At 38.4% G+C, this 24,919-nt stretch overlaps 1 protein-coding gene across 2 annotated transcripts in view; it reads right to left on the bottom strand.

Moving 5' to 3' along the window:
- The window catches only part of ARID5B (AT-rich interaction domain 5B), a 195,082-nt gene that overhangs the window by 135,157 nt on the left and 35,006 nt on the right, over positions 1 to 24,919 (bottom strand). For both annotated transcript variants that reach the window (XM_021675771.2, XM_064374166.1), the window contains exon 3: positions 21,849 to 22,074. In XM_021675771.2, the coding sequence (XP_021531446.2) occupies positions 21,849 to 22,074 (226 nt within the window). The remainder of the gene's footprint in view (positions 1 to 21,848; positions 22,075 to 24,919) is intronic.

The following is a 24,919-nucleotide window of genomic DNA, read 5'->3' as shown; positions in this document are numbered from 1 at the left end:
AGTTGCACATTTTGATAAAACAGCAATCACACACACCCAGAATAAAGAAAAAAGCCCAACTCCAGTGCTGCAAACATGACTCCGAATATTTCTTAAGGTTCTACTAACATTAGAAACCACTGTAGTTTCTCTCGTGGTTTATTATGATATCACCAAATCCCCTCCATGTATTTATAGCCTTGTAAGTCATAATTACCAATCATTTACTCTAAAACCATAAATGCTTTCTGGCAACTTAACGAACAGCTAATGCTGTTGGTCGATGGATGAAGGTACTGCTCACAGATGGGAAAATTTATTCTAGTCTAAACTTCAGGAGTTCCTCTGTCAGATATTTTACGCCACTATTCTTTCAATGATTCACTTACCTGCATACTATTTGTATTCAGAACTGCGGTGTTTCTAGCCAATGGCAGAATGCTCAGCTGAATTATCTTTTTCTTTCACAGCATAACAGAGTGGAGCGCAGTCAAATTGAAGATGGCCTTCACTACACTCTCAGAATTAGATTGCCTGGCAAATGATCCAGGCCCATTTCTCAAACCCACATATAATGTTCTGACTACCAACGTGCCTGTAGAGTCATTAACAAGCATCCTAAAACAGGCTGTACATATTTAAATGATTAGGAGAGGAGTATGGATGATGAGGCTGTTTCCAATGGTGCTTCAGCTTTTATCAATTATGCAATGCAACACAGATGTGAGCCTTCACCTTTGTTTTTTTGTGCACTGCTAAAATGCACTCCCTTTTAAAGCAGTGTTTATTTCCTTTTACCTAGCTTAAGCTCAGTGCTTGGGCAAGGGAGTTGGTCCAATTCAGACAATCTGAAGGATTCAACCTCGGCAAATCACCTTTGGCAAGGCAATTTGTAAAGAAGCTTATTTTACCCGGGACTCAGTTGTACAACGTTAAGCAATAACTGGGGCCAGTTGGTAGCAATAACAATTACCCTTTTCCTCACCCTACTAAGATCTGTATTCACACCTGTAATCCTAGCACTTTGGGAGGCCGAGGTGGGCGATCACCTGAGGTCAGGAGTTCAAGACCAGCCTGGCTAACATGGTGAAACCCCATTTCTACTAAAAATACAAAAAGTTAGCCAGGCATGGTAGCGCATGCCTGTAACCCTAGCTACTCGGGAGGCTGAGGCAGGAGATTGCTTGAACCCGGGAGGAGGAGGTTGCGGTGAGCCACGATAGTGCCATTGCACTCCAGCTTGGGCAACAAGAGTGAAACTCCGTCTCAAAAAAAAAAGAAAAAGAAAAAGAAATTGCCCAGAATTGAGACTCTTAGGTCCCCAAACTCAATCAAGGGGCTAGGTATCAAACCATGGTAAGAGTCTGAGCATCTGTAAGATTCAGGTCTTTATCTACTGTGCCTACAGCATCTCATCCTCTGGTGCTCAGTTAACACTAACTGACACACAAAAAGGGCAGGTGCATGGCGGGTTATTTTCAGACTTCACATCTGTGTGACAGTTACACTTCTGAGTCTATAGATTAATTCAGTGCAACGGGTTCCAACCCTTACTAGCTTATTGTTGACATGAGGCTTGCATGGTCTGAGAAGGTCTCAAAGCTATCAATAACCTAGGTTAGGCTGTTGCCCAAGAGAAAAGCCTCAAAGGATATGACTTAACTGTAGTGTACACTAGTGATACCCAAGTCAATGTTAGGTGGTGCATGGATGAACATATTTTTTATTTTAAGGATTATGTATTTACCTTCATCATTATTTATAGCAAGTGATACAGGTTTTCCATTTACAGTGATGATATAAAATTTCCTAAAGGCATTTAAGTTAAAAAGTAGTTAATTTAAAGAAAAATTAAGTAAATAATAAAACAGAGTGTTATTGGTATGGCAAGAACTACAAAGTTGCTTTATATGATATCCTGATTTAAAGCTTAAGAGTTTAATAATGCTACCATGTATTAAGTGCTTTATGGCACCAGAAAATGTCCTTAAGCAACTGGAATTCCATGTGTTATTAAATCCTACAATATTCCTAAAAGAAAGAATTTATTATGCCCATTTTATAGATGAGAAAACAGATACTCTGCAACTTGTCGAAGGGCATAGAGCTAGAGATTGGGGATCCAGGAGCTAGTCTATTCTGCTAGACTTCCAGTCCCTTACCACTGTGTTATGTTGCCGCCAAGTACAAGATTTATAGTCATCCATCCATTCATCCAACATACACACAGAGCACCTACGAAATACCAGACGATGTCCTGGATTAAAAGGACATTCATTTAATAATGAATAAAGGGGACCTTCATTCCCTTCCCTTCTAATAGCCTAATCTAGTAAATGGCAGAGATCTTGGTCAGAAAAAAAAGGCAGGGGGGATTCTCATCTTGGGCTTCACCTCATAGGAGGCAGGCTACATTTTGACCAAAAACAATATGCAGAACTCCCTACTTAGAAGACAAAACTCATAATCTTATAAATATTTAGAATATTGAGAAGGAGACTGATTCCTATAATAAACATATTGCTATTAGGAGAGGCAAAAGGCTTCCAAAAGAATCCTTAGGCACGTCTCATTTTATGCAAACCCTATATATAAAAATTAAGCCATAGAAAATGTGTTTCCATTACAAAATGTGCTCCACTTTACTGAAAGGAGTTTCAATAGGGCTTCCTATTGTTGCGAGCTTCCTTGGAGCTTTCTAAAGAGAAAGTAACTAATGAAGACATTAGTGTACATAGTATATACAGACTGTCCAGACAGTAGAGAATGAATATTACCTATTGTGTCCTGCTGTCAAAATGTATAATTTGAACATATAAAAGAAAAATATGTGAAATAAGACAGGCATGCCCTTCCTTCCTACACATGCATGAAAACCGGAAACCCTCCAATCCAAACAAGGAAACACACCAGCCAAGTGGGTAGACACACATCATCCTTCTTCACAGCATAATGGTTCTGTATTCTTAAAAGAAATCATCCAGCAGTCCTTAACTAAGAGTGCATGGACCAACTTCAGGAAAGGGCTGTTCATGAATGTCCTCAAATGTCATTCAAATTTTGTGATATATACGTTTTCTGGGTGGACAGTTCATAGTGTTCTTTAGATTCTCAAAGTCATCCAGGCTGCCCTCCCAAGTTATAGCCCCACTAGACCAGGTGACCAAATACCTGTCCTCCCTATCACACATGTGTGAACTATTAGGAAAATATGGTAAATAAAACTTGGCTAAAATGCCTGGGTGGCTTTTTGGGGAGAACAGTAACTGATAATTGGGCATTTAAAAGGGTATATCATAACCTTTAAAATCATCATTGATACCTTTCAGAATCAGATGAATGCTATGAATGGTCTCCCAAGAAAATGTGTGTTTACATATCAAATTCTGCATGCAGATTTTGGCAGGGGGAAGCATTTCCACAAAAATTATCCATGAGTTCTTAGTTAAGATTCTATCATTCAGGTTGTTTCCCCGCAGAACGTTTAGGCACTGACATAGCCCAAGTTATAGGTTTTCTGAAGGTGAGGTGGGGGAATGATGATTATCAGTATACCTCCTGCCAAACACTGAACCTACTATGAACAGTACAGATTCTAGACCAAATATCCCTACCTTCACTCCCAGAACAGAGATGTGACAGACGTTTTATTCAGCCGGAAAGTTCTCCCCATGGTGAATTCTGTGATTTTGTGAAATCCACCACTAAGATTGCCTCCAAGAGAAATTGTTTTATGTGAACTGATTTGATCAACCACACTAGCCCCATTTGCAACCATGAATAATATAACTAGGGAAAAAGTTGACGTTTTCATGGAAAAGTTCTACGTTTGAAATCTAAAATTGCGAACTTTTTTCCCTAGCTTGTAGGTTGTACCCTAAGAATATGATATGAAAACATTGCAGTGATGAATCAAGGCTAGTGAATGAGAGAATAAACTCTTAACATTCTGAGCTTCAGTTGACACCCTTTCATTGCCAAAGCAGACATTGTAGGCCCGGACAGTCTTCACAGTTATGAAGTAGATGAAACTGAATAAATGAAAATAAATTAAGAAAGAGCCTTCAACTCCTCAGAACACTTTCTGGATGAAGTGCTAAAGCTCTAGAGGAATATTAGAAATTTTGACAAGGAATATACAATATACGTATTTTCTCTGTTAACCAGACAACCTCAAAATGAACCACTATGCACTTATCAGAGATAATAAAAGGTCAGTATTTAACAAGCACAGGATTTCTATTTGGAAAGCTGGGTTTGAATTAAGTTTAAGTTCCTAGCGGGATGAATAGGCCTTTCAAAATGAAGATCTAAGTCAGAGCTGACCACAAGAGTCTTTATTTCTGGTAATATCCTGGTAGAATAGGAAGAGTACATGGTATGGGAGTCTTCTCATTCATTCAACAATCATGTGTACGAGACTACCATCAATGAAAAAGAGCTCACAATGCCTGTTCTTCAAGTGTTTACAATGTTGTTCACAGGCATGATGTACTCATGCAACCTTCGTCCAAGTTCCTGGGACACTCTGCTTACACCTTCATCCATGCGCTGGCTAGACTCTACATTACAGTTGTAGCTGTTTGCTCTACTACCTGTGAGTTCCTTCCTTCCTACACATGCATGAAAACCAGAAAGCCTCTCCAATCCAAAAGAGGAAACCCACCAACCAAGCAGGAAGAGAACCTCAAAATGAAGGCAGTGACTGAGGGCAGTGACTGGGTCTCTTTCATCTTCATATTCCTTCTACAGCAAATAGAGTGCCCTGGCCTCATGAATCACTCAGTGCATGAAACAGTGATTCCACTTCAAAATAATAGATTGGGCTAAACATTGCATTTGTCCAAATCTCTAGATCAGCAATGTCCAACATAAATATAAAGTGAGCCACATTATTATTTTTAATTTTCACTTAAATTTTTAAAAGATCAAATTAATTCCAGTAATATATTTTATTTAATATAACATATCAAAAATATAATTTCAACATGCCATCTATATAAAAATTATTAGAGAGATATACATTTTTCTTCAAGCTAAGTTTTTAAAATCCAGTATATTTTGTACTTCCAGTACATCCAGTTTGCATGCTAAATATATGACAGTTAAAATGCCAAGACAGGCTGGGCACAGTGGCTTGCACCTGTAATTCCAGCACTTTGGGAGGCTGAGTCAGGTGGATCACCTGAGGCCGGGAGTTCAAGGCCAGCCTTGCCAACATGGTGAAACCCCGTCTCTACTAAAAATACAAAAATGAACTGGGTGTGGTGGTGCACGCTTGTAGTCCCAGCTACTCAGTAGGCTTAGGCAGGAGAACTGCTGGAACCTGGGAGGCAGAGGTTGCAGTGAGCTGAGATCGCACCACTGCACTGCAGCCAGGGTGACAGGGTGGGACTCAAAAAAAAAAAAAAAAAAAATCCAAGACAATAAAGTTATGTTTAACAAAAAAAAAATTTATACTGCTTCAGTTTTTCATTTTAAACTGAAATTAGTTATAATTAAATAAAACTTAAAACCAAACTGTCAGTTATAGTAGCCACCTTTCAGATGCTCAATAGCTATTTGTAGCCAGTAGCTACCACACTGAGCAGCAGAGCTCTGCACTACAGTTAAATACTGACAAAAACAAGGTGAAAAACAAGGCACACAGTAAGTTCCTGTCTTTTCAGAAAAACAATTTAGGAGGCTGAGGTGGGAGGATCACTTGAGCCTGGAAGTAGTGGAGGCTGCAGTGAACCACGATCCTGACAGAGTGAGAGCCTATCTCAAAAAAACAAAAACAAAAACCATTTTACATACTAACTGGAGGAATACTCACAACTTGTTAGCAATTTGTTATTTCTGGGAGAAAGAGAAGAACTGGAAAGGAGATGAAGAAGGATTTTTTTACTTACATTTTTATGTGTATTGTATAAAAAGTAAAATTAAGGAGAGAAACAGATTGAGATGTCACCTTTAAATATGGACACATACAGTTTGAGAGTGACAGGGACAACTTAGGTTTCTTTAGATAAGGGCGAAGGAACTAGAAATCACACTATATAAGGAATGTGAGATTGAGGTTATTAGTGTTTGACATGGAGAAGGGAAAATTGGGGTGGGGACAGAGAGTGGTGAGAAGGCCCGGAAGCTGAAATTAAAATATTTGAAATGCTATCAAGAACAAGAAAAATGTGATTTGGTCAATGCTGTTACAAGAATAGAACTGGGAACAACAGTATACAGCTCATACAGTGGTTCATACTATAAACCAGTAGTCCCCAAACTTTTTATTACAAGAATAGAACTGGGAACAACAGTATACAGCTCATACAATGGTTCATACTATAAACCAGTAGTCCCCAAACTTTTTGGCACCAGGGACTGGTTTTGGAAAAGACAGTTTTTCCATGGACTGTGGGGTATGGTCTCAGGATGAAACTGTCCACCTCAGATCATCAGGCATTAGTTACATTCTCAAAAGGAGTACACAGCCTAGATCACCTGCATGCACAGTTCACAATAGAGTTTGAGCTCCTAAGAGAATCTAATGCCGCCACTAATTTGACAGGAGGTGGAGCTCAGGCGGAAATGCTCGGGCAGGCTGCTCACCTTCTGCTGTGTGGCCCAGTTCCTGACAGGCCAGAGACCAGTACCAGTCCACAGCCCTGCGGTTGGGGATCCCTGTTCTAAACCATACAGTCAAATTTATTTGTACAGAGTAAGAATGTCTAACAAAGAGATGGATCAAAGATGTAATGGGACTGTCTCATGAAGTAATAAAAATTCCTAATCATTGAAAATATTAAAACGTCAACTAATCAAGATTTCTGGGCCTGGGGCAGTGGCTCATGCTTGTAATCCCAGCACTTTGGGAGGCCAAGGTGGGTGGATCACTTGAACTCAGGAGTTCAAGACCAGCCTGGCCAACATGGTGAAACCCCATCTCTACTAAAAATACAAAATTTAGCTGGGATTGGTGGCAGGTGCTTGTAATCCCAGCTGCTCAAGAGGCTGAGGCAAGAGAATCATTGAACCCAGGAGGCAGAGATTGCACTAAGCCGAGATTGCACCACTGTACTCCAGCCTAGGTGACAGAGTGAGAGCTTGTCTCAAAAAAAAAAAAAAAAATTTCTGCATGGGGCATTGAAGAGGTAGTAAGTTTAGTAAAGATGACATTATTGAAATCTTGTAACTAGATTATCTGTAGTTCCTTTCAACCCTGAGATTATATTATCCGATGATATACATCATTATCCTAAATGCATGTGTGAAACATTACTGATGTTCACATCCAATTCCCCTCTCCTTCTAAGAATGCTATAAGATCATATATCCATCCCCACCTCCTTTAAGTCAAAGACATGGCCGTGAAATTAATCACTTCATTGGTTAATGAAATGTGAGAACTGATGCATGTTACTGCATGTTATTATTGTATGGATTAATAAACATTTAATTGCTAGTACTCCACTTCTGCCTGTTTTTTTTCCCCTTTCTGTGTGAGCACAGAAGCATGTGTTGGTATGAAGATTCAAAGCAGGGCTGCCACAGAGGGGAAAACTGCTCTTCGAGTCCTATATACCCCCCACACTGAATGGTACATAAACCAGAAGTCAGTCTTTGTTGTGTTTAGCTATTAAGATTTTAGAAATTTTGCTACTAGAGCATCCTGCAGCCTATTCTAAAATATATTGAAAATTCTTACTTATAACCTCCAAGAGAAAATAATACTCAAAACCATGGCACATCATAGTTTGCTTTCTTACAGAATAATTAGATAACTCAAGGACAAAAGAGATTTGAGTTTGGCCCATTTCACAAACACACAAGCATATTCACAACACCTACTCATGCATATCCAATAAACCACAAGAACACCAGTTAACAGCCAGAGAAGCATCAGAGGAGTTCAGTAATACACCTTTTACATGTGATCATCCAAAGTGCATCCTGAATTCCCAGCACCAAATTTTCTAACCAACCAGGATCAGCTGTTAATCATGATCTAAGAGTGATCAGAGTAAGTAAAAAGAAGGTCTGCAGGACAATACACTTTTTTTTTTTTGAGGTGGAGTTTTGTTCTTGTTGCCCAGGCTGGAATGTAATGGTGCAATCTTGGCTCACTGGAACCTCCGCCTCCCGGGTTCAAGGGATTCTCCTGCCTCAGCCTCCGAGTAGCTGGGATTACAGGCATGTGCTACCATGCCCAGCTAATTTTGTATTTTTAGTAGAGATGGGGTTTCTCCATATTAGTCAAGCTGGTCTCGAACTCTGGACCTCAGGTGATCCCCCTGCCTCAGCCTCCCAAAGTGCTGGGATTACAGACGTGAGCCACTGCTCCTGGCTGAAATTTATATTTTAAAAAAATCACATTAAAAACTTCAAAACAACGCCTAGAGAACTGGGATCATGGCTCGCTTAACACTGAATCAATTTCAATGCCTTATAATAGATAACTAAAGTGTTTGTGAATTTAATAAAATGAAATAACATACCGCTGTAATCTCTATCTTGGTATTCTTTTTATGTTGCCCCTACTCCCTTTACTTTCTTGAAGAAGGGTTTACCTTTCTAAAGGAGGGGAAAGGAAACAAATATTGTTGACCGAGTGCTCCCACTGTGTGTTGAGTACCCCGATATGTGATCTAATCTAATCTTCCCAAGCCTGTGAGACAGAACTGTGAGATGGGTATCGTTAACCCCGATTTACAGATAAGCAATCAGAGTGAAAGCTCTTAAGGCCATAAGAGTGAAAGATTAAGGGCAGTTTATGGAGCAAGGACTTGAATCCAGGTCCATCTTACTTTAAAGTTCATGCTCTTTCCTACAACGTAAGTGACGGCTGAGGTTTAGTACAGTGGTCAAAAAGAAGCTACCCTAAAATGCCAGCTTCTGTGTTTGCTCATTCTTCTAAATCTTTGATGGAAAACATTAATAGAAGTCAATGGGAACTAAATGAGCATTCTCAATTAAAAAAAGAAAGAAAGAAAAGAAACTCACATACAGGCTCCACATGTCAAAAGCCTGTATCTTTATACACACAGCCAGCACGTGATAGGTAATTAGCCAGGTAACTATAGGTTTTTCTCTGGTAGAAAAGTATATGTTTCATCATGCTTTGAACTCTGCCTTATTATCAGCTCTGCTATGAAAACAATGTTTGATTTCTTTTTGAGAGAACAGGCAAGGCATGAAGCACTGTTTTTGTAAGGCCTAATAGAATACTTTCTTTGTGAACCAAAGGAATAGAATGAGTAGTTGGAAGACGGAGAATATCCTCCGCCATGATTAGCAAGTAACCATTTTAAGGGAGGTGAAGATGAAAATAGTGCGATTGCCTAGAATAACCAGCACTGGACGTCGTGCTAAAGTCATCTTTTTTTTTTTTTTTTTGAGATAGAGTCTTGCTCCATTGCCCAGGCTGGAATGCAGTGGCGTGATCTCTTCCCACTGCAACCGCTGTCTCCCAAGTTCAAGCGATTCTTCTGCCTCAGCCTCCTGAGTAGCTGGGATTACAGGTGTGCGCCACTACGCCCAGCCTAAACCCATCTTCTTAGTAACGTGTCACCTTTAGAAAAGATTACAAACAAGCTGATAAAAAAAAGTAAGGTGGAACAAGTCCGGTCTGGATTCATTTCTCTGCATATTTTTGTCACTACTGTGATCCTGAAACATGAAGAAGATTCCCTTGAGAAAGGCATTAATATGTACCACTATTAATAGGTAACATGCTGGCTGGGCGCCGTGGCTCAGGCCTGTAATCCCAGCACTTTGGGAGGCCGAGGTGGGCAGATCATGAGGTCAGGAGTCCGAGACCAGCCTGGCCAACATGGTGTAACCCCATCTCTACTAAAAATACAAAAATTAGCCGGGCATGGTGGCAGTCATCTGTAATCTCAGCTACTTGGGAAGCTGAGGCAGGAGACTCACTTGAACTAGGGAGGTGGAGGTTGCAGTGAGCTGAGACCTTGACATTAAACTCCAGCCTGGGTGACAGAGCGAGATTCCATCTCAAAAAAAAAAAAAAAGTAAAATGTCCACACACACACACACACACACACACACACACACGCCCCTATAATACCACCTACAATCCTCAGGCTAGCAGGCTAGCTTCAAGCATGTTCACATGATCTCTCAATGTGTTTTCTAGAATGAGTAATGAATAGCTCACTACCAGTTAGACCAAGAATAGTTAGCAACCTAATACCCCAAGTAGCTGCTGCTTCTACAAAGTACCAATGAAACAGCCCCTCCACTAGAGAGTGTCTTAGGAAGTGTTGTAAAAGAAGTCAAATCAACTTTCAAATGCACATGGGTGTCTCAAGTAGACTAAGAACAGAGAACTCCACAGATTTCAGGAAAGTCTGATCATAAAAGCCGCGTGTTTACTTAACTTACTAGGTATAGCTTTGATGTCAGAGTGCTAACGCTATAGAGTTAAGACTGTTAATGGGAAGATAAGATAGACACATCAAAAAAAGACACTGCATTATATTGGTAAGTATAGAGTAAGGTAATCAATAAGGTGGTAGAGACACTAAATGTGATAAGATAAGAGCTCAATAAAGCAGGGCAATTCCTCTGAACTGGATGGCTGAGAAGGGTTTCAGAGGCTTAAACCAGTCTTAAATGAAAGGCAGAATTCCCACAGGTAAGAGTCCTAGAAGGGGCTGGGCACAGAGTCTCATGCCTGTACTCCTAGCACTTTGGGAGGCTGAGGCAGGCGGATCACAAGGTCAGGAGATTGAGATCATCCTGACCAACACGGTGACTAACCCCAACTAACATCCTGACTAACCTCATCTCTACTAAAAAAAAAAAAAATACAAAAAATTAGCCGGGCATGGTGGCACGTGCCTGTAATCCCAGCTACTCAGGAGGCTGAGGCAGGAGAATCGCTTGAACCCAGGAGGCGGAGGTTGCAGTGAGCCAAGATTGTCCCACTGCACTACAGCCTGGGTGACAGAGTGAGACTCTATCTCAAAAAAAAAAAAAAAAAAAAAGCGTCCTAGAAGCGGCATTCCAAGAGTGGAAAGGCTTGAGCCACTCAAAACACACTGGAGAGTTTGAAAGGCAGGGGACTGGGTATATGTGGTTAGAGAGAAAGAAGACAGAGCCGTTGGACTAGTTAGGTTAGGGCAGAAGGTTTACACAGGGGAGAGGAGATAAGGTAGGAGGGTAGGCTGTCTTAACCTTCTGTGTGTAATCTGAACCAACGATCCCCCACTACAAATGTATCAAAAAGAAATAGTCATGGTGATATGCATAGCTACAAGAGTTTCATAAAGTTTGTGGGAATCAGAAGGAGCTGAAATGTCCAACAATAGTTAAAGTATGAAACACCTCCAAAATGAAATATTCAGCAGCCAAAAAATAAAGTAAAATAAAATGAAAAAAATTAAAAACTCAGTGTAGGATATTTTACAACATGGAGACATATTTACAATATTGCTATACAAAATTAAGTGGGGGAAGGTAGATTCCCAAACAGTAGATTTTATTTTTATGAGGAAAACGAATATGCATATAAATTCTCACTGATACACGCACTCATATACATTGGTACATATACAAATACTAAGAGCACTTCTGAGTGGGAGGAAAATAGTCAACTTTAATCTTTCTGTTTTTTGTTTGTCAGTAGTGCCTACATTTTCTAAAACAAACATGGATCACATTGGTAGTAACAAAAAATAATGATAATGAAAGTTACTTAATGAAAAAGGTAACAAAACGGAGGCTGGAACTGAGTTCACTGGCTACTCCTGTAACATGTGTATTTTATCCAGTAGGCATGAAGTTTGCAAAGAAATGGGATGCTACAAGCTGAATGCCAATCTTTAAAGGTCAGAAGTAAAAGATAATAGAAATACTTAAAAATTCAAAAAGCAAGTGGGGTGGTCCAATGGAAGAGCTCTAGGCAAGGCACAGGCTCTGGGATTTGAGAGAAGGAGGAAGCAACACCACTCCATCCAAATATACCAAACGAAAACGCACAGTGAGGTATCTAGGAAAACCCCAAAATCATCAGCACTATTTGCTCAGCCCCTACTGTGTGTGAAGCACTTCACGAAGCCTTTGAAAACCCACTATTATTCCAGTCTGTCCTAAATAAATACATTTATTAAAATAAGCTAGAGTCCAAACCTCAGCTTTCCTCTGCAGTGACTTGCATCAACTAGAGACTTAAACCCATACTGTTAGAGGAGAGGAGTGAATCTTTGACATTTAGGAAGGTTAATGTGTTGCAATAGAACTTCACACTTAAAAGTACTCTAACAGATTACACAAACTGTTCAAAAGAATCGGTGTCAATACCACCGAGTATTAAGAGTAAATGCGCAAATCAGATACCTGCTCACAGAACCCACTGGAAAAACCACCAATTCACATGTAGCATATATGTACTTTGTGTTAAGGTGATGCTATCACGACAGCAGCTGTAATAATAGCTCAACTGTCAGTAATCACATGGTGGCTAATGAGGTGAGAGGTAGTAGGAAAACAAAAACATTTTAGTTATGATAAAATCATAAGAGCATCATGCAACTCCAACTGAAAAAGGAACTGCTGAATCAAACCTCATTTTTGTTTTTTTTTAAGAGACAGAGTCTCATTGCGTTGCCCAGGCTGGAGTGTAGTGTGTGTTGCCCAGGCTGGAGTGCAGTGGTGTCATCTTAGCTCACTGCAACCTTGAATTCCTGGGCTTAAGTAATTGTTCTGCCTCAGCCTCCTGAGTAGCTGGGGCTACAGTTGGGCATCATCAAACTAAGCTAATTTTTTTTTTCAGAGTCTCACTCTGTTGCCCAGGCTGGAGTGCAGTGGCACGATCTTGGCTCACCACAACCTCCGCCTCCTGGATTCAAGTGATTCTCCTGCCTCAGCCTCCTGAGTAGCTGGGACTACAGGCACGCACCACCATGCCTGGCTAAGTTTTGTATTTTTAGTAGACACAGGGTTTCACTATGTTGGCCGCTGATCTCAAACTCTTGACCTCTTGATCCATCCGCCTTGGCCTCCCAAAGTGCTGGGATTACAGGCGTGAGCCACCAAGCCCAGCCAACTCAGCAAATTTTAAAAATTTTTTTGTAGAGGCAGGTCTCGCTATGTTGCCCAGGCAGGTCTCAAACTCCTGGTCTCAAGTAATCCTCCCATCTCAGCCTCCCAGAGTGCTGGGATTATAGCTGTGAGCCACTGTGCCCAGCCAGACCTCATTTTAAAAGCGTTTCTGAGGTATAGAGTCAATGGTGCATTTTCAAAAGATACTTAAAAGACCATGGAGAATCAGTTGGGTTTGTCCTTCACAATATACCCACTTCTATCACCAAATGCAGATAAAACTACTGGTCCAAGTTTGGCAATCTATCAGTGATAATGAAAATTTATGGGAATGTATGAAGCCAAGGCTGCATAAGACTTGTTTCCAGTCAATCCGAGGTACACAGCAAGAGACTAAAGGCATAGCAAGGAATAGGACCACAATTGAATTTATTCTTTCATCTTTGATTATCTCCTCATCAGATGGTGATCTCTATAGGCAGTTCTTTGGGAAATTAACATTTCTCATTAATGAAGCGAAAACAAAATTATGAATTGGCTGTCTTATCCATCACTCTTTTTTTTTTTTTTTTTTTTTTTTTTTTTTTTTTTTTTTTTGTGGGAGGAGACGAAATTTCGCTCTTACTGCCCAGGCTGGGGTGCAATGGTGCAATCTCGGCTCACTGCAACCTCTGCCTCCTGGGTTCAAGTGATTCTCCTGCCTCAGCCACCCAAGTAGCTGGGATTACAGGCATGAGCCACTGTGCCCAGCCTCTGTCATGGTCTTTTATCACAGATATGGCTATAAAAAAACAAAATGCCAGAAAAAATAGACAAACAAAACAAAACAAAAACAAGAACAGCTTAAGTCCAGGAGAACGATATAATTAAACTACCACATATGATGATTTAGGGAAGACTTGTCAGTCTTTATATTATTTGGTTGGAATAGCTTAAACAAACTATACACCAAGCTGGTCTTCAACTGTAGATCATTATTGAGGCAAAAGTCTATTTGGGCAAGCCCTCTCCCACATGCTAGGGTAAACAAGTACAAGAACTTCCGAAGCTCAAAAGGCACAACACTGATATTGAGCCACAGCAGCTGCCATATTAATTAACAATGATGTTCATTAGATACTAATGTACACTTAATATTACTGTATATAAAAACAAACAAATGAAAAACCAGGTAACTAAACTTCAGAATGTAGTGGCGGAATATTTTCTCTCCTTTTGCTCTGAAGTATAGAAAGGCCAAGGCCATACAGCTCTAGGAAAGAGTCCAGTAGTTTTTCTGATGTCACATCATATCTGGAGGATGCCAAGCCAGCTCCTTGGAGTTCTGGCCATGCATAATGGGTCACTGTGGCCTCTCTCTAGAATCTACTCCTACTCTGGCTCTAGGATTCTTAGTAAAAATGAGCTTCTGCAATATAAATGAGTTAAATAGTGTAAAAAAGATCACCTAAAGTGTGTCCTAAGACTAGTAGCCGTGATGGTGAGAGATTCTGAAGGCACTTCTTAGGGGAGAATTGAAAAGAGAGAATTGAAGACTGTTAGAAGGAAAAAGAGGAGAAAACAATGTTCATGAAGGCCCCTTCCAGCCTGACAATTCTAGAAAGAGTTTCAGAAAAGCATGACTTTACCTTTACCTTTTTCATATATCGTATCCCAGAGGTAAATACTGGTAGCCTGGATACTAAAATAGCACAGAAAGTTTCAATTTCACTTTCTTTCTATTTCTGCCCTGACATCTTCAAATCAAAAAGTAAGAATAAATTCCAAAATTCTACAAACTTCTCTTCAGTTGATGGTCCATCTTCAGTCTGTCATCAGAAGAAGAAATGAACCTGGAATTCTAAGACGCATTCACGGCTGCAGGAAACACTGGAAGATCCTCATGTCAACAGAAATTTCAAATGAAAGGGTCTTAACTCAGATTATACCTTCATGAGTGATGGGACTATAAATACCTGGGCGGCAGTATCAATGACCAGCTGTTGACTGGCTCAGACTTGGTTTGATTTCACAAAGACCTCCCTTCTAGCAGGAAAAGCCAAGATGGCTGAGTATAGACAGTATAAATGAATGTTACTTATTTGAGCTCCTTTTACTCACTCATTCTACCATTATTGTAAGGCAATATTCAACTATTTGATTAGATGGTCAAGCCAACATTTAAATTTCAAATGAAATGAATCATCTTATTCCTTATGTGTTATAAGCATATATAGTCCTAGGTTCTTAGAAAATATAATGGGTTGGGCATGATGGCTCATGTCTGTAATCCCAGCACTTTGGGAGGGCAAGGCAGGTGATCACTTGAGGTCAGGAGTTTGAGACCAGCCTGGCCAACGTGGTGAAACCCTGTCTCTACTGAAAAAATACAAAAATTAGCTGGGTGTGGTGGTGGGCAACTGTAATCCCAGCTTCTCAGGAGGCTGAGGAAGGAGAATTGCTTGAACCTGGGAAGCGGAGGTTGCAGTGGACCAAGATTACACTACTGCATTCCAGCCTGGGCAACAGAGCAAGACCCTGTCTCAAAAAAATAAAAAGAAAAAAAAGAAAGAAAGAAAGAGAAAATATACTGGTAATAAAATTTTGAATGTCTTGGATGCAGATTCTTTAAGTATGAACTTGCTCCACTTAAAGGTCCTTTGGATTGTCACGTTTTAATGGCATGAGGCAATCTCTTGAAGAAACAGCCATGTTGGCACCTGGAGAGTATCTCCTCCAATGTTAATTGTGCTATGATGAAATTCTTTAAAGAATGCATGGTTAACACAACAATACTGTCAGAGAACCTTGTCAGAAAATCCTTTAGAAAGTATCTTTACAAATCATTGATAAGTCTCATATGTAATTAGTTTCTACTTTGAACTTAAGGATACTATAAAGGCCAAATTTCTTTTACTTAGGAGGCTGTTCTGTAAGGATTCTTCATCCTATTCATGAATAGTATAGTGCGACAATATATTATTTAAAAAACTTTTCAGCCAGGTGTGGTGGCTCACGCCTGTAATCCCAGCACTTTGGGAGGATGAGGTGGGAGGACCACCTGAGGTTGGGAGTTCAAGACCAGCCTGATCAACATGGAGAAACCCCATCTCTACTAAAAATACAGGTGCATGCCTGTAATTCCAGCTATTTGGGAGGCTGAGGCAGGAGAATCGCTTGAACCCAGGAGGCGGAGGTTGTGGTGAGCTGAGATTGTGCCATTGCACTCCAGCTTGCACAATAAAAGCAAAACTAGATCTTAAAAAAAAAAAAGACAAACAAACAAAGAACCAACTTCTCAAGTTGCAGTGTTAAGAAAAATGGTAGAGTTAGACCAAGCAACAAATACCTTCAAGACTTTAATACACATACAAAATTTAAATCTAGAAAGGAAGGAAGGATTGTCCCAGTAAGAAGCATGTCTTCCAATCCTAATAAATTCATTAGCAGTGAAAAATCTCTATGCCAAAATGTCAGCATTTAGCATGTTTCTTACAGACATTTACATTGTTTTCTTCAACAAAAAGTGAGAATCCTTTCCATGTCCACATCTCAGGAATCTGCTTGACATATCAAACTCAAAAGTGATTTGAAACAACCATTGGCAATACAAAGCCTCCAGAATTTCCAAGCAAAAACTACGGTTAATTTTTAACTAAGAATATTTGAGAGGTGCCATTCAACTGGCCACTTATGGCTCAGCTTATTTTGACAGAATTTTCAGGAAGACAAAAGTTTATAAAATATAACTATACATCAATATATAAATAAATATACAAAATATTAATTATATTAATTATGTTATATAGTATATATCGCATACATTATTTGAAATAAATGTATGTTAAAATAATAGTCATATATAATATATATTTATATATGTATATATAAACAAGCAAAAACCTGAAGGACTTTTATAATAGTTTTCCATTGGGGAGACAATAATGAGAGTAATCCCTATTCTAAATTATTAGAATGTGCGTGCGATTAGGGAAATTCAAAAGGGACAAGTAAGCTAACCTTGTGCCGCACAGCTCCCTACTATATAGAACCTGCTTCTGATAATAATAATAATATAGTAATAATACCACTTTAGACTTCAATATCACAAATGCTTCCATAGATATTAACTAATTTGTTTTCAGTTTGTCTTCTCAAAAATCCAATGAGAAACAGCCAGGTACATATTACTGCCCATTTTACACACAAGGAAGCTGAATGTATAAACAATACATCATTGAAGAAATTTCCCAAGTTGCAGTGTTATAGAAAATGGCAGAGTGAAATCAGCAATCCAAGGTAAAATATAAACAATAAATACCTTCCAAAGACTCTTTAATATAAACATAAAATTTAAATCTAGAAAGGAAGGAAGGACTGTTCCAGTAAGAAGCAGGTCTTCAAATCCCAATAAATTCATGAGAGCGTGTAGGTGAAAAATCATACAGTGACTTCCAGTGACTCTTCCAGTGGTGACGGATCTACAGGTAGAGCCAAGATTCTCCCAACAGCCCACCCTCTGCTCATTTAACCCCTCCATGCTGTTGACTCCCAAAAAGTACAGTGAAAGTCCCAGCAACAGAAGGGAGGAGGACCCTACTCTTTCTCAGTTTGACGGGCAGATTTAGAAACAGAAATTGAACTGAGGGAACCCCCATCATTAAATTCAGCCAGCCCCCGACACATAATCTTTGGGTCTTTTTTCTTGATTTCAGCTCAGACTCCTCTATCTTTTCTTTCTTTTTCTAAAGACACATTTGGAGATGAAACCATTCATAACTGCCCATCCACAGACAGTTTGTGGCAGCATAATTGACAATGAGTCTGCTGCAAAAAAATGAAAATGCTGTTTTAATAACCTTGGCCTAAAATACATTCTGTTGTATGCCTCAAAGGGCTTCAATAAAAAGTCAACCTGTAGAGACATATTTTCTTGGCTTAAACAACAATCCAAAGCATATAAATGTAGTCCAACTATAATGACATATTTATAGGCCAATAAAGCTTACACTGCAGCTTTCATACTTCACTTAAAGGAACTCTGTAAGAATCAGTGTTACATAAAATAATTTGATTTTTTTTCAAACTATAGCCCAAGGAATAAAAAATGCAAGTTTGCTATGTTTAACTGATAGTGTTTATATTCCTTACTTGCTAAAAATTCTGTAATACTTCATTTGACTACTTTCAACTGCCATACCAAATATGGGTATCAAGTCCACTTTATTACAAAAGCTAAGTACTGTAATTCTAAAGACAAAAATAAATAACTAGAGGCTTGTGTGGTGAATGATTTAATCAACCCAATTCTTCTGGAAAAACAGGTTCTTGTGTTCGTTATGCTTATGAATAATACATTCCTTAACCCTCCTATTTTAACATAGTTATTTTCTTTATTTTTTTTTTATAAACTTCAGTATGAAATACTCTGAAAGAAGGTAAAACATCTCACTGAGTAAAGTCATAATTTGCATTGGTTTCATGTTGAACTTTCTTTCTTTGAAAAGGACAAAGAGGAGGGAAGAGAATAATGCAATTTACCACATCTCAGAAGTGTTTCTTAAGATTATTAGTTTTTCCACTATACAGATCTGTAGTTTTAGTCATCAACCATTAAGAGTCTTAAACGAAAACTCTAGAGAGTTTTAAAAAGCAGAAAGATGACATAAATGTGCTCCCTCAAGGGGGAAGGGGATTTAAAAAAAAAATGAAAGAGTTGTGATTTGAATCAGAGCATTTATTGGAAGCTGCCATGTGGGGCAGAGTTTCTCTTTGTGGAGTATTAATTTGTTGGCAGACACACATTTGTGAGAACATTCTTGTTTTTTTTTTACTATTCAGAGACAGACAGGAAGTGACACAAACTGGGATTAAAGGGAACTTATTCTATCTAAACACTAAGCAAGAAAAGTTATTTAATGAGCTTTTATATTTTAAAATCCCTTCTTTAAGAGCCAATCTAATTATTTTGTTATTATTGATGTTTTAACATTATGAAATAGCTCAGTTAAAAGACAATAACATGTTGGAGTTTTACTTTATCCATAGAAAGGTAAGATCTTTCCATTCTTTGCTTACTTCCACCAGAAAAAAAGGGAGGGTCTCAAGTAATCTCACAGTTCATCTTCTTTCTTTGGTAAGAACAATGAGGAGTTGGAAGGGTTCTACAGAAGGAAAAACCTAATAAGTGTGTGAATTTCCATTAACAATGTGGTATTGGAGGTGGTTTCAGTGTGACCAAGAGAAAGGGAGATAAGAAAACCACTGCGGAGAAAGAAAAGTACAGACAACAAATATTTTGATGTTATAGACAGAGAAAGGAAGAGGCTGAAGAGAAAGCTGCTGGGACAGGAACGTGTACAGAAAATGACACCCCCATCTCCCCAGTATAAATCCTGACAATGTAGACTTACAAACCTTAGATCAAGCAGATAATGGAAACTCATTACATTAAGGAAAGTTTTTGTTTCTCTTTCCACATTATTACAACACAGTGTGCATTCCAATTACAAAAGCTATTTGTCTCAAATTCCCCACAGTTCATAGCAACTGAGTAGAATTTCAAGGCCCTAAATTCTATCCTTAAAGAGGTATTTTACATTAAAATTTTTTAAAGTACATGGTGTTTCTTGTTCCCCAGGGGGTGCCTCCCAATCAACTCTCCTGTTGATCATTATCCTTTCTTCAGCCTGAATCATAAAGCTGTCTCCAAAATGAGACCAAAACAAACAAACAAAAAAAATCAGAATCAACCTAGAAACTCTTTTATCAATACACATTCCTTTGGCCTTTCGTTAGTTAGTCTACTGAGTGAAGAATCTAGAGAAGCTGGACTCCGTAATCACTACTGTTTTTTAAATTCTCCTCGTGAGTCTAATGAGCAACTAGATTTAAAAACCACTCATCTAGATTTTCCAGGCCAAACTACCTGCAAGTACTGTGGATATGCACTATAAACCAATTTCTTCTAGAATCAGTTGCAAAAAGGTAGAATATGAACCTTCTTTTTTAGAATCCAGAAAGATTATCCTCTTAATTCTTTAAGTAGAATTAAGAAATGAGACCCATTTTCATGTTCATTAATAAATTATCCATTTTAAACACAATTTTAAACATAAACCTTGCTATAAATACTCTTGTTTATATGTGTGACATCAAGCTTAACCATCTACACATCCTTTTGTCCCCTGTGGGTTTCCTGTTTAATTTTTTATTAGTAACAGTATATTCTATAACACACACACAAAATTAAACAAACAAAAGAAAGGTTTTAATGTTAAGGAAAACATAAGACAATGGCAATACAGCTTAGGTCACACATCAGGAAAGTAACACAACAGATGTATTATTCAACATTATTGCATGTCATAAGACTAGTCATTGTGTGTTCACAAAACTGGAGAGTGTAACAGCATGTATCGGAAGACAATTAAAAAACTCTTTGACTTTAGAAGGAAAACCACTAGTTTAATTATTTTCTCTAAATGTGCACATGACAATTAGGTTGCCATATCTGAAATATGACCGTCTGACATCAACCAAAAGATGCCAGGAAACTGTTGATAGTTAAACTCAAACTGTAAGAAAATATTAATGCTATTCCCAAAACACAGCACAGCTCATCACAAACCAGAGTCACATGAAAGCCACAGTCAGTTACTGGTGTTATTCAGTCTCTTTATGCCAATTAAAATAAATTGCCTAGGTTTGTTGTAATAGTTAAGTTCTGGGTTTAAAAAAAAACCAGGAAGTTGTCACATTAAGGTATAAAATAGGACTGCAAAAATCAGCATTGTGCACAAATGAAAGAAAAAGATGCCTTAATATGTTAAAGCACAGTTCCTCTTTGCCTAAAGAGGAAATAACTAGCTTAAATCAGAGGTCAACGATTTTCGTCTTGAGCAATGCTGGGAGAGTAAATCAGTGAATGCCACGGGGGATACAAACAGCAGGAAAAAAAGAATGAAAGGACACAAAATAGGACACAAAATGTACTGGAGAAGAAAGTGTTAAGAAAAAGAAATAGAATTAATGATGGAGCTCCTGGTATATGCCAGTTGATGTGCTCTATCCTTTCCATCTCACGTCTCACAATAACCCTACGGAGTTCCCTTATTTTTTAGATGGGGAAACTGAGGCTTAGAAGTTAAATTATTTGCCTAAGGCCACACAGCTAAGTAAGCAGCAGAGTTAGTATGCAAACACCAAACAGGGTAACTGCTCCAAAGCCCAAGTTCTCCTTTAAACTTACAGTGGAAGAGGGAAGGAAGTCAAAAAAAAAAAAAAAAAGAAAAAAAGAAAACAAGCAAAAAAAAGATATATATAGTTGATGGTAACCACTGAATGTTAAAAGCTCAAGCAAATCCATGTCATTGGTTGCCGGCCAGTGGATCCCCTGCCTTGACATTGCTCTCTTGCTCCACATTGAGGAACTCATCGCTTTTCCTCACTTTGTTTTCCACTCAATGTAAAACATGAAATTGGGACATGGTGTTAACAGATATCATACTACATACTTATAGCAAGTATTTAAACTCTTGATTAATTCAATTTTAGGTGCCCTAATTAAATCGTATGCCTTGACACCACACCGCAAGTTGTTTAGAACCACTGTATCACCCCAGCACAAGGCCTCACACATAGAAGGTCCTATGATCCAACAGGTAACATTCACCCCTTACCCATCCAGTCATCTCTCCATCCATATTCTTAGGCCCCTTTAAGGTTAAAGAAATGTTAAATATATTTATATATAAACGATAGAGTTTCCAGAAAGATCTACAACCAAAACGTTAAGTTACTATATATGCCTACACATGAGATTTAGAAGTACGAGTCATATTTACCCAGGTCTGCCTTCTCCTTGAGAACGTCTTTGAAGTTGAGTCCACTGTTTAGGGTTGATTGCCTGTACTTCAGCAGAGCTTCCTTCTGTCCATTCCTTCCCAAGGCCTCAGTTTTCACTGGTCCAGCTTGGAGGCCACATCTCCACTTGGAGAAATCAGAATGTACCCACTTGACCAGGTCTTCAAGCTTCACAATCACCTTTTCGGAAACAGCAATGACTTCATCCTACAAGAAATGGTTGGGGAAGAACAAAAAAACCTTATTTATAGGTTTGAGGTCAATGATCCATTCTCCACAAGGCCCATCTGAAATGCTATATGAGTAGTTTGACCTATTGCAAGGAGACTGTGTGCATTTTGGTGACACAGAATCTTCAGTAACTATTTCATTTCAATGGGTTTTCACTGCTAGTTGTTTAGTTAAGGAATAATTTATATATTTGTTACACAATTAGAAAGTATCCAAAAACAGGACAGTAATTCTAATAGCCATTTTTAATGTTGGTCGCCAAAGCTCATACTCTACCTATCTGACCACTTGGGTGAAAGGTAGTTTTTAGGTGTAATTAATTGCAAATGTAAAAAGTGAAAGCTAGATGACTAATGGTGAGCCTGTCTCTACATAAATGGTCTAAGTAAATCTAGGATTCTTGGAACTCTGACTCACCCCAAAATTCCTATGTTTATGGTACATTTTCCCTTGGCTTATACACAAATATTGAATTTAACTTTTGTCCTAAAAATTAAATAAAACTGTGATGTAATCCCAAAAGAAATACTTCATAAATGTTATGTGCTTCCCACTGAAAGAAACTTACACATTCTCATGTTTCTCAAAAACTTTGTAAGCTGAGAAATGAACTGATTTTTTTCTTTTAATACATATGGGGTAGGGGGTGAGAGGGTGAATGAGGAGAAAGTCTTTGAATCTAAGAAAAGTAGTTGAAATGTAAGTTTCTCCTACGGATCATAAATTTGAATGTTAAGCATCTCTAATTGCTTCTAGGAAACAACCAACTTTTCTGACTCAGAATTAATCCAGCGAGATATTTAATAGACATCCATACATGGAATAGAGGCCCCTTCACCCAAAGATTCTTTGGAAAAGGCTCAAGAAGATCATTTCACTAGGTTTGTTAAGTTATTTAAGCATTTGACATTTCAACTTGAACTGACTTCTTTCATTTCTTTTACTTCACATTTCTGAAGAAAGCTTGGCTGTGAAAACCCCTAAGCTTACAGAATCTTTGAAATATTTTTGACAAACAACAACAGGAAGATGTCTCTAAACTATTAAACAAAAGGAATTCACAACTGATTTTGGCTAATTTTGCTGTTAAACATGACTTTCCTCCTCCCTGCCATACACACATTCTCTAATTTGAACAAAAAAAGGTTTATTAGGATAAGCTTCATATAATAAGAAGCCCTGGGTTTTTTTTTTTTTAATGTTTTAAGGTAGGATCTAAAATTTCAATTTTCCTCATCCGGTTCCAAGCTGCTTTTGAGAAGAAAGTCTGTTAGGCAGCAGCAGAGTAACAAATACTCTATCAAAAATGAAAAGTAAAACTTTAGTAATGGAATCCTTTCCCTTATCATGATTAAATATGAACTACCACTAAATGGGAGACAAAGTGGAAACTGTGTTTTTATCCTCTGCTCAAGAAAAAATCTGAGTACTTTATAAACAATGGGGCCCATTACGAAGTACCATTTCAACGGATGATTTCCCTCAGATTCACCACACCATCCTCTTGAAATAAAAGATCTGTAGTTGTCATGCATTTTATAGCTATTTCATGGTGATTATTAAATGTCAGAATAAAGTCAGGCTGGATATTGTTTCAAAGCATATGGGAACAGCTTCTGGAGACGGCACACCAGAAATCAAGTTTAGAATGTACTGGAAAATAATTAGGTGGTGTGGTGTATCAGTCTCAACATTAGTAAAGAGAGAATTTGGCAACGTTTTGACTAAATATGGTTTCCCAGAAGAGACAAGTTTGTAGATGAGTGTTATTTTCAAATATCTCTCTGATCAAATGATAATCATTTCAATTACTAGTTGCTTCAGATCTTTTCCAAGAAATGGCATGACTAGTTCTGGATGGCTTACAATACCCGCCAAACAGTTTATTAACCAAGAGAAAATATAATCCTCGTGACATCATTAATGAATAAACCCATCTTTCATGATTCAGTCTATAAGTTTTGTCCCCCCTCCTTTTCTCCCTCTCTCAAACAGATCTTTCACGAATACACACACACACATAAAAACAAACGCAGGAATTCACATAAACATGCATAAGCCATAAACCCACATTTGGGTTAATTGTGAAACCACCGGTATATTTTACTGTGGATTCACAGAGAAACTGGCCCTGCAACATTGTCAAACGCCATACAAGGAAATCTGATAAGGAGAGGAGGGGGAAACAACACACCAACACCCTCCTCCCACCCCAAGAAAACAAAAACCAGCCAACATATATATAGAAAATGTCTCAGGAAACATTACTTTCTACACACAATGGCATAAATCACATGTTCGCATTTACTATTCTGAGCAAGTGCTGACTAAAGTTCCTAATACTCACCATTCTTGGGCAAGTGTCTATGTCTAAGAAAAGAATTTCAATAAGCTCATCTTATGATTACATTAGCTCTCTGCAAACTGAGAATTAGCACTGGATAAATATTGCTGATTTACTCTAATACAAGACAAAAGGAACACAAAGAAATACACTTTGTTATTCTATTAATGTACCTTGGCTTTTCAATTAACCCAGCTCTTAATCAACATTTATGTAGGCTGTGTTGAGCCATGTTCTAAGTCCTTATCCCCTTTCATAATTGTTTTAAACTATTTCTGTGATTTGGATTTTGTTTCGACCAGTGTACAAAAACAGCTCATTTAATCAAAAATCCTCTAAGTCAAGAGGAGCTCATCCAGTCAAGGAGTCACAAACCAGCTAGCCCATATGCACGACGGGCCCTTTCAAGTGTTCTAAAACTTGAGTAACTTTACACAAAAATATCCAGACCTCAATTGACTCTTACACAACAAAATA

The sequence above is a fragment of the Aotus nancymaae genome, unplaced genomic scaffold, assembly GCF_030222135.1.
Source record: "Aotus nancymaae isolate 86718 unplaced genomic scaffold, 86718_ANA_hifiasm-v0.15.2.pri h1tg000010l, whole genome shotgun sequence".
Taxonomy (NCBI): Eukaryota; Metazoa; Chordata; class Mammalia; order Primates; family Aotidae; genus Aotus; species Aotus nancymaae.
This window is presented reverse-complemented; position numbering and strand designations above follow the sequence as displayed.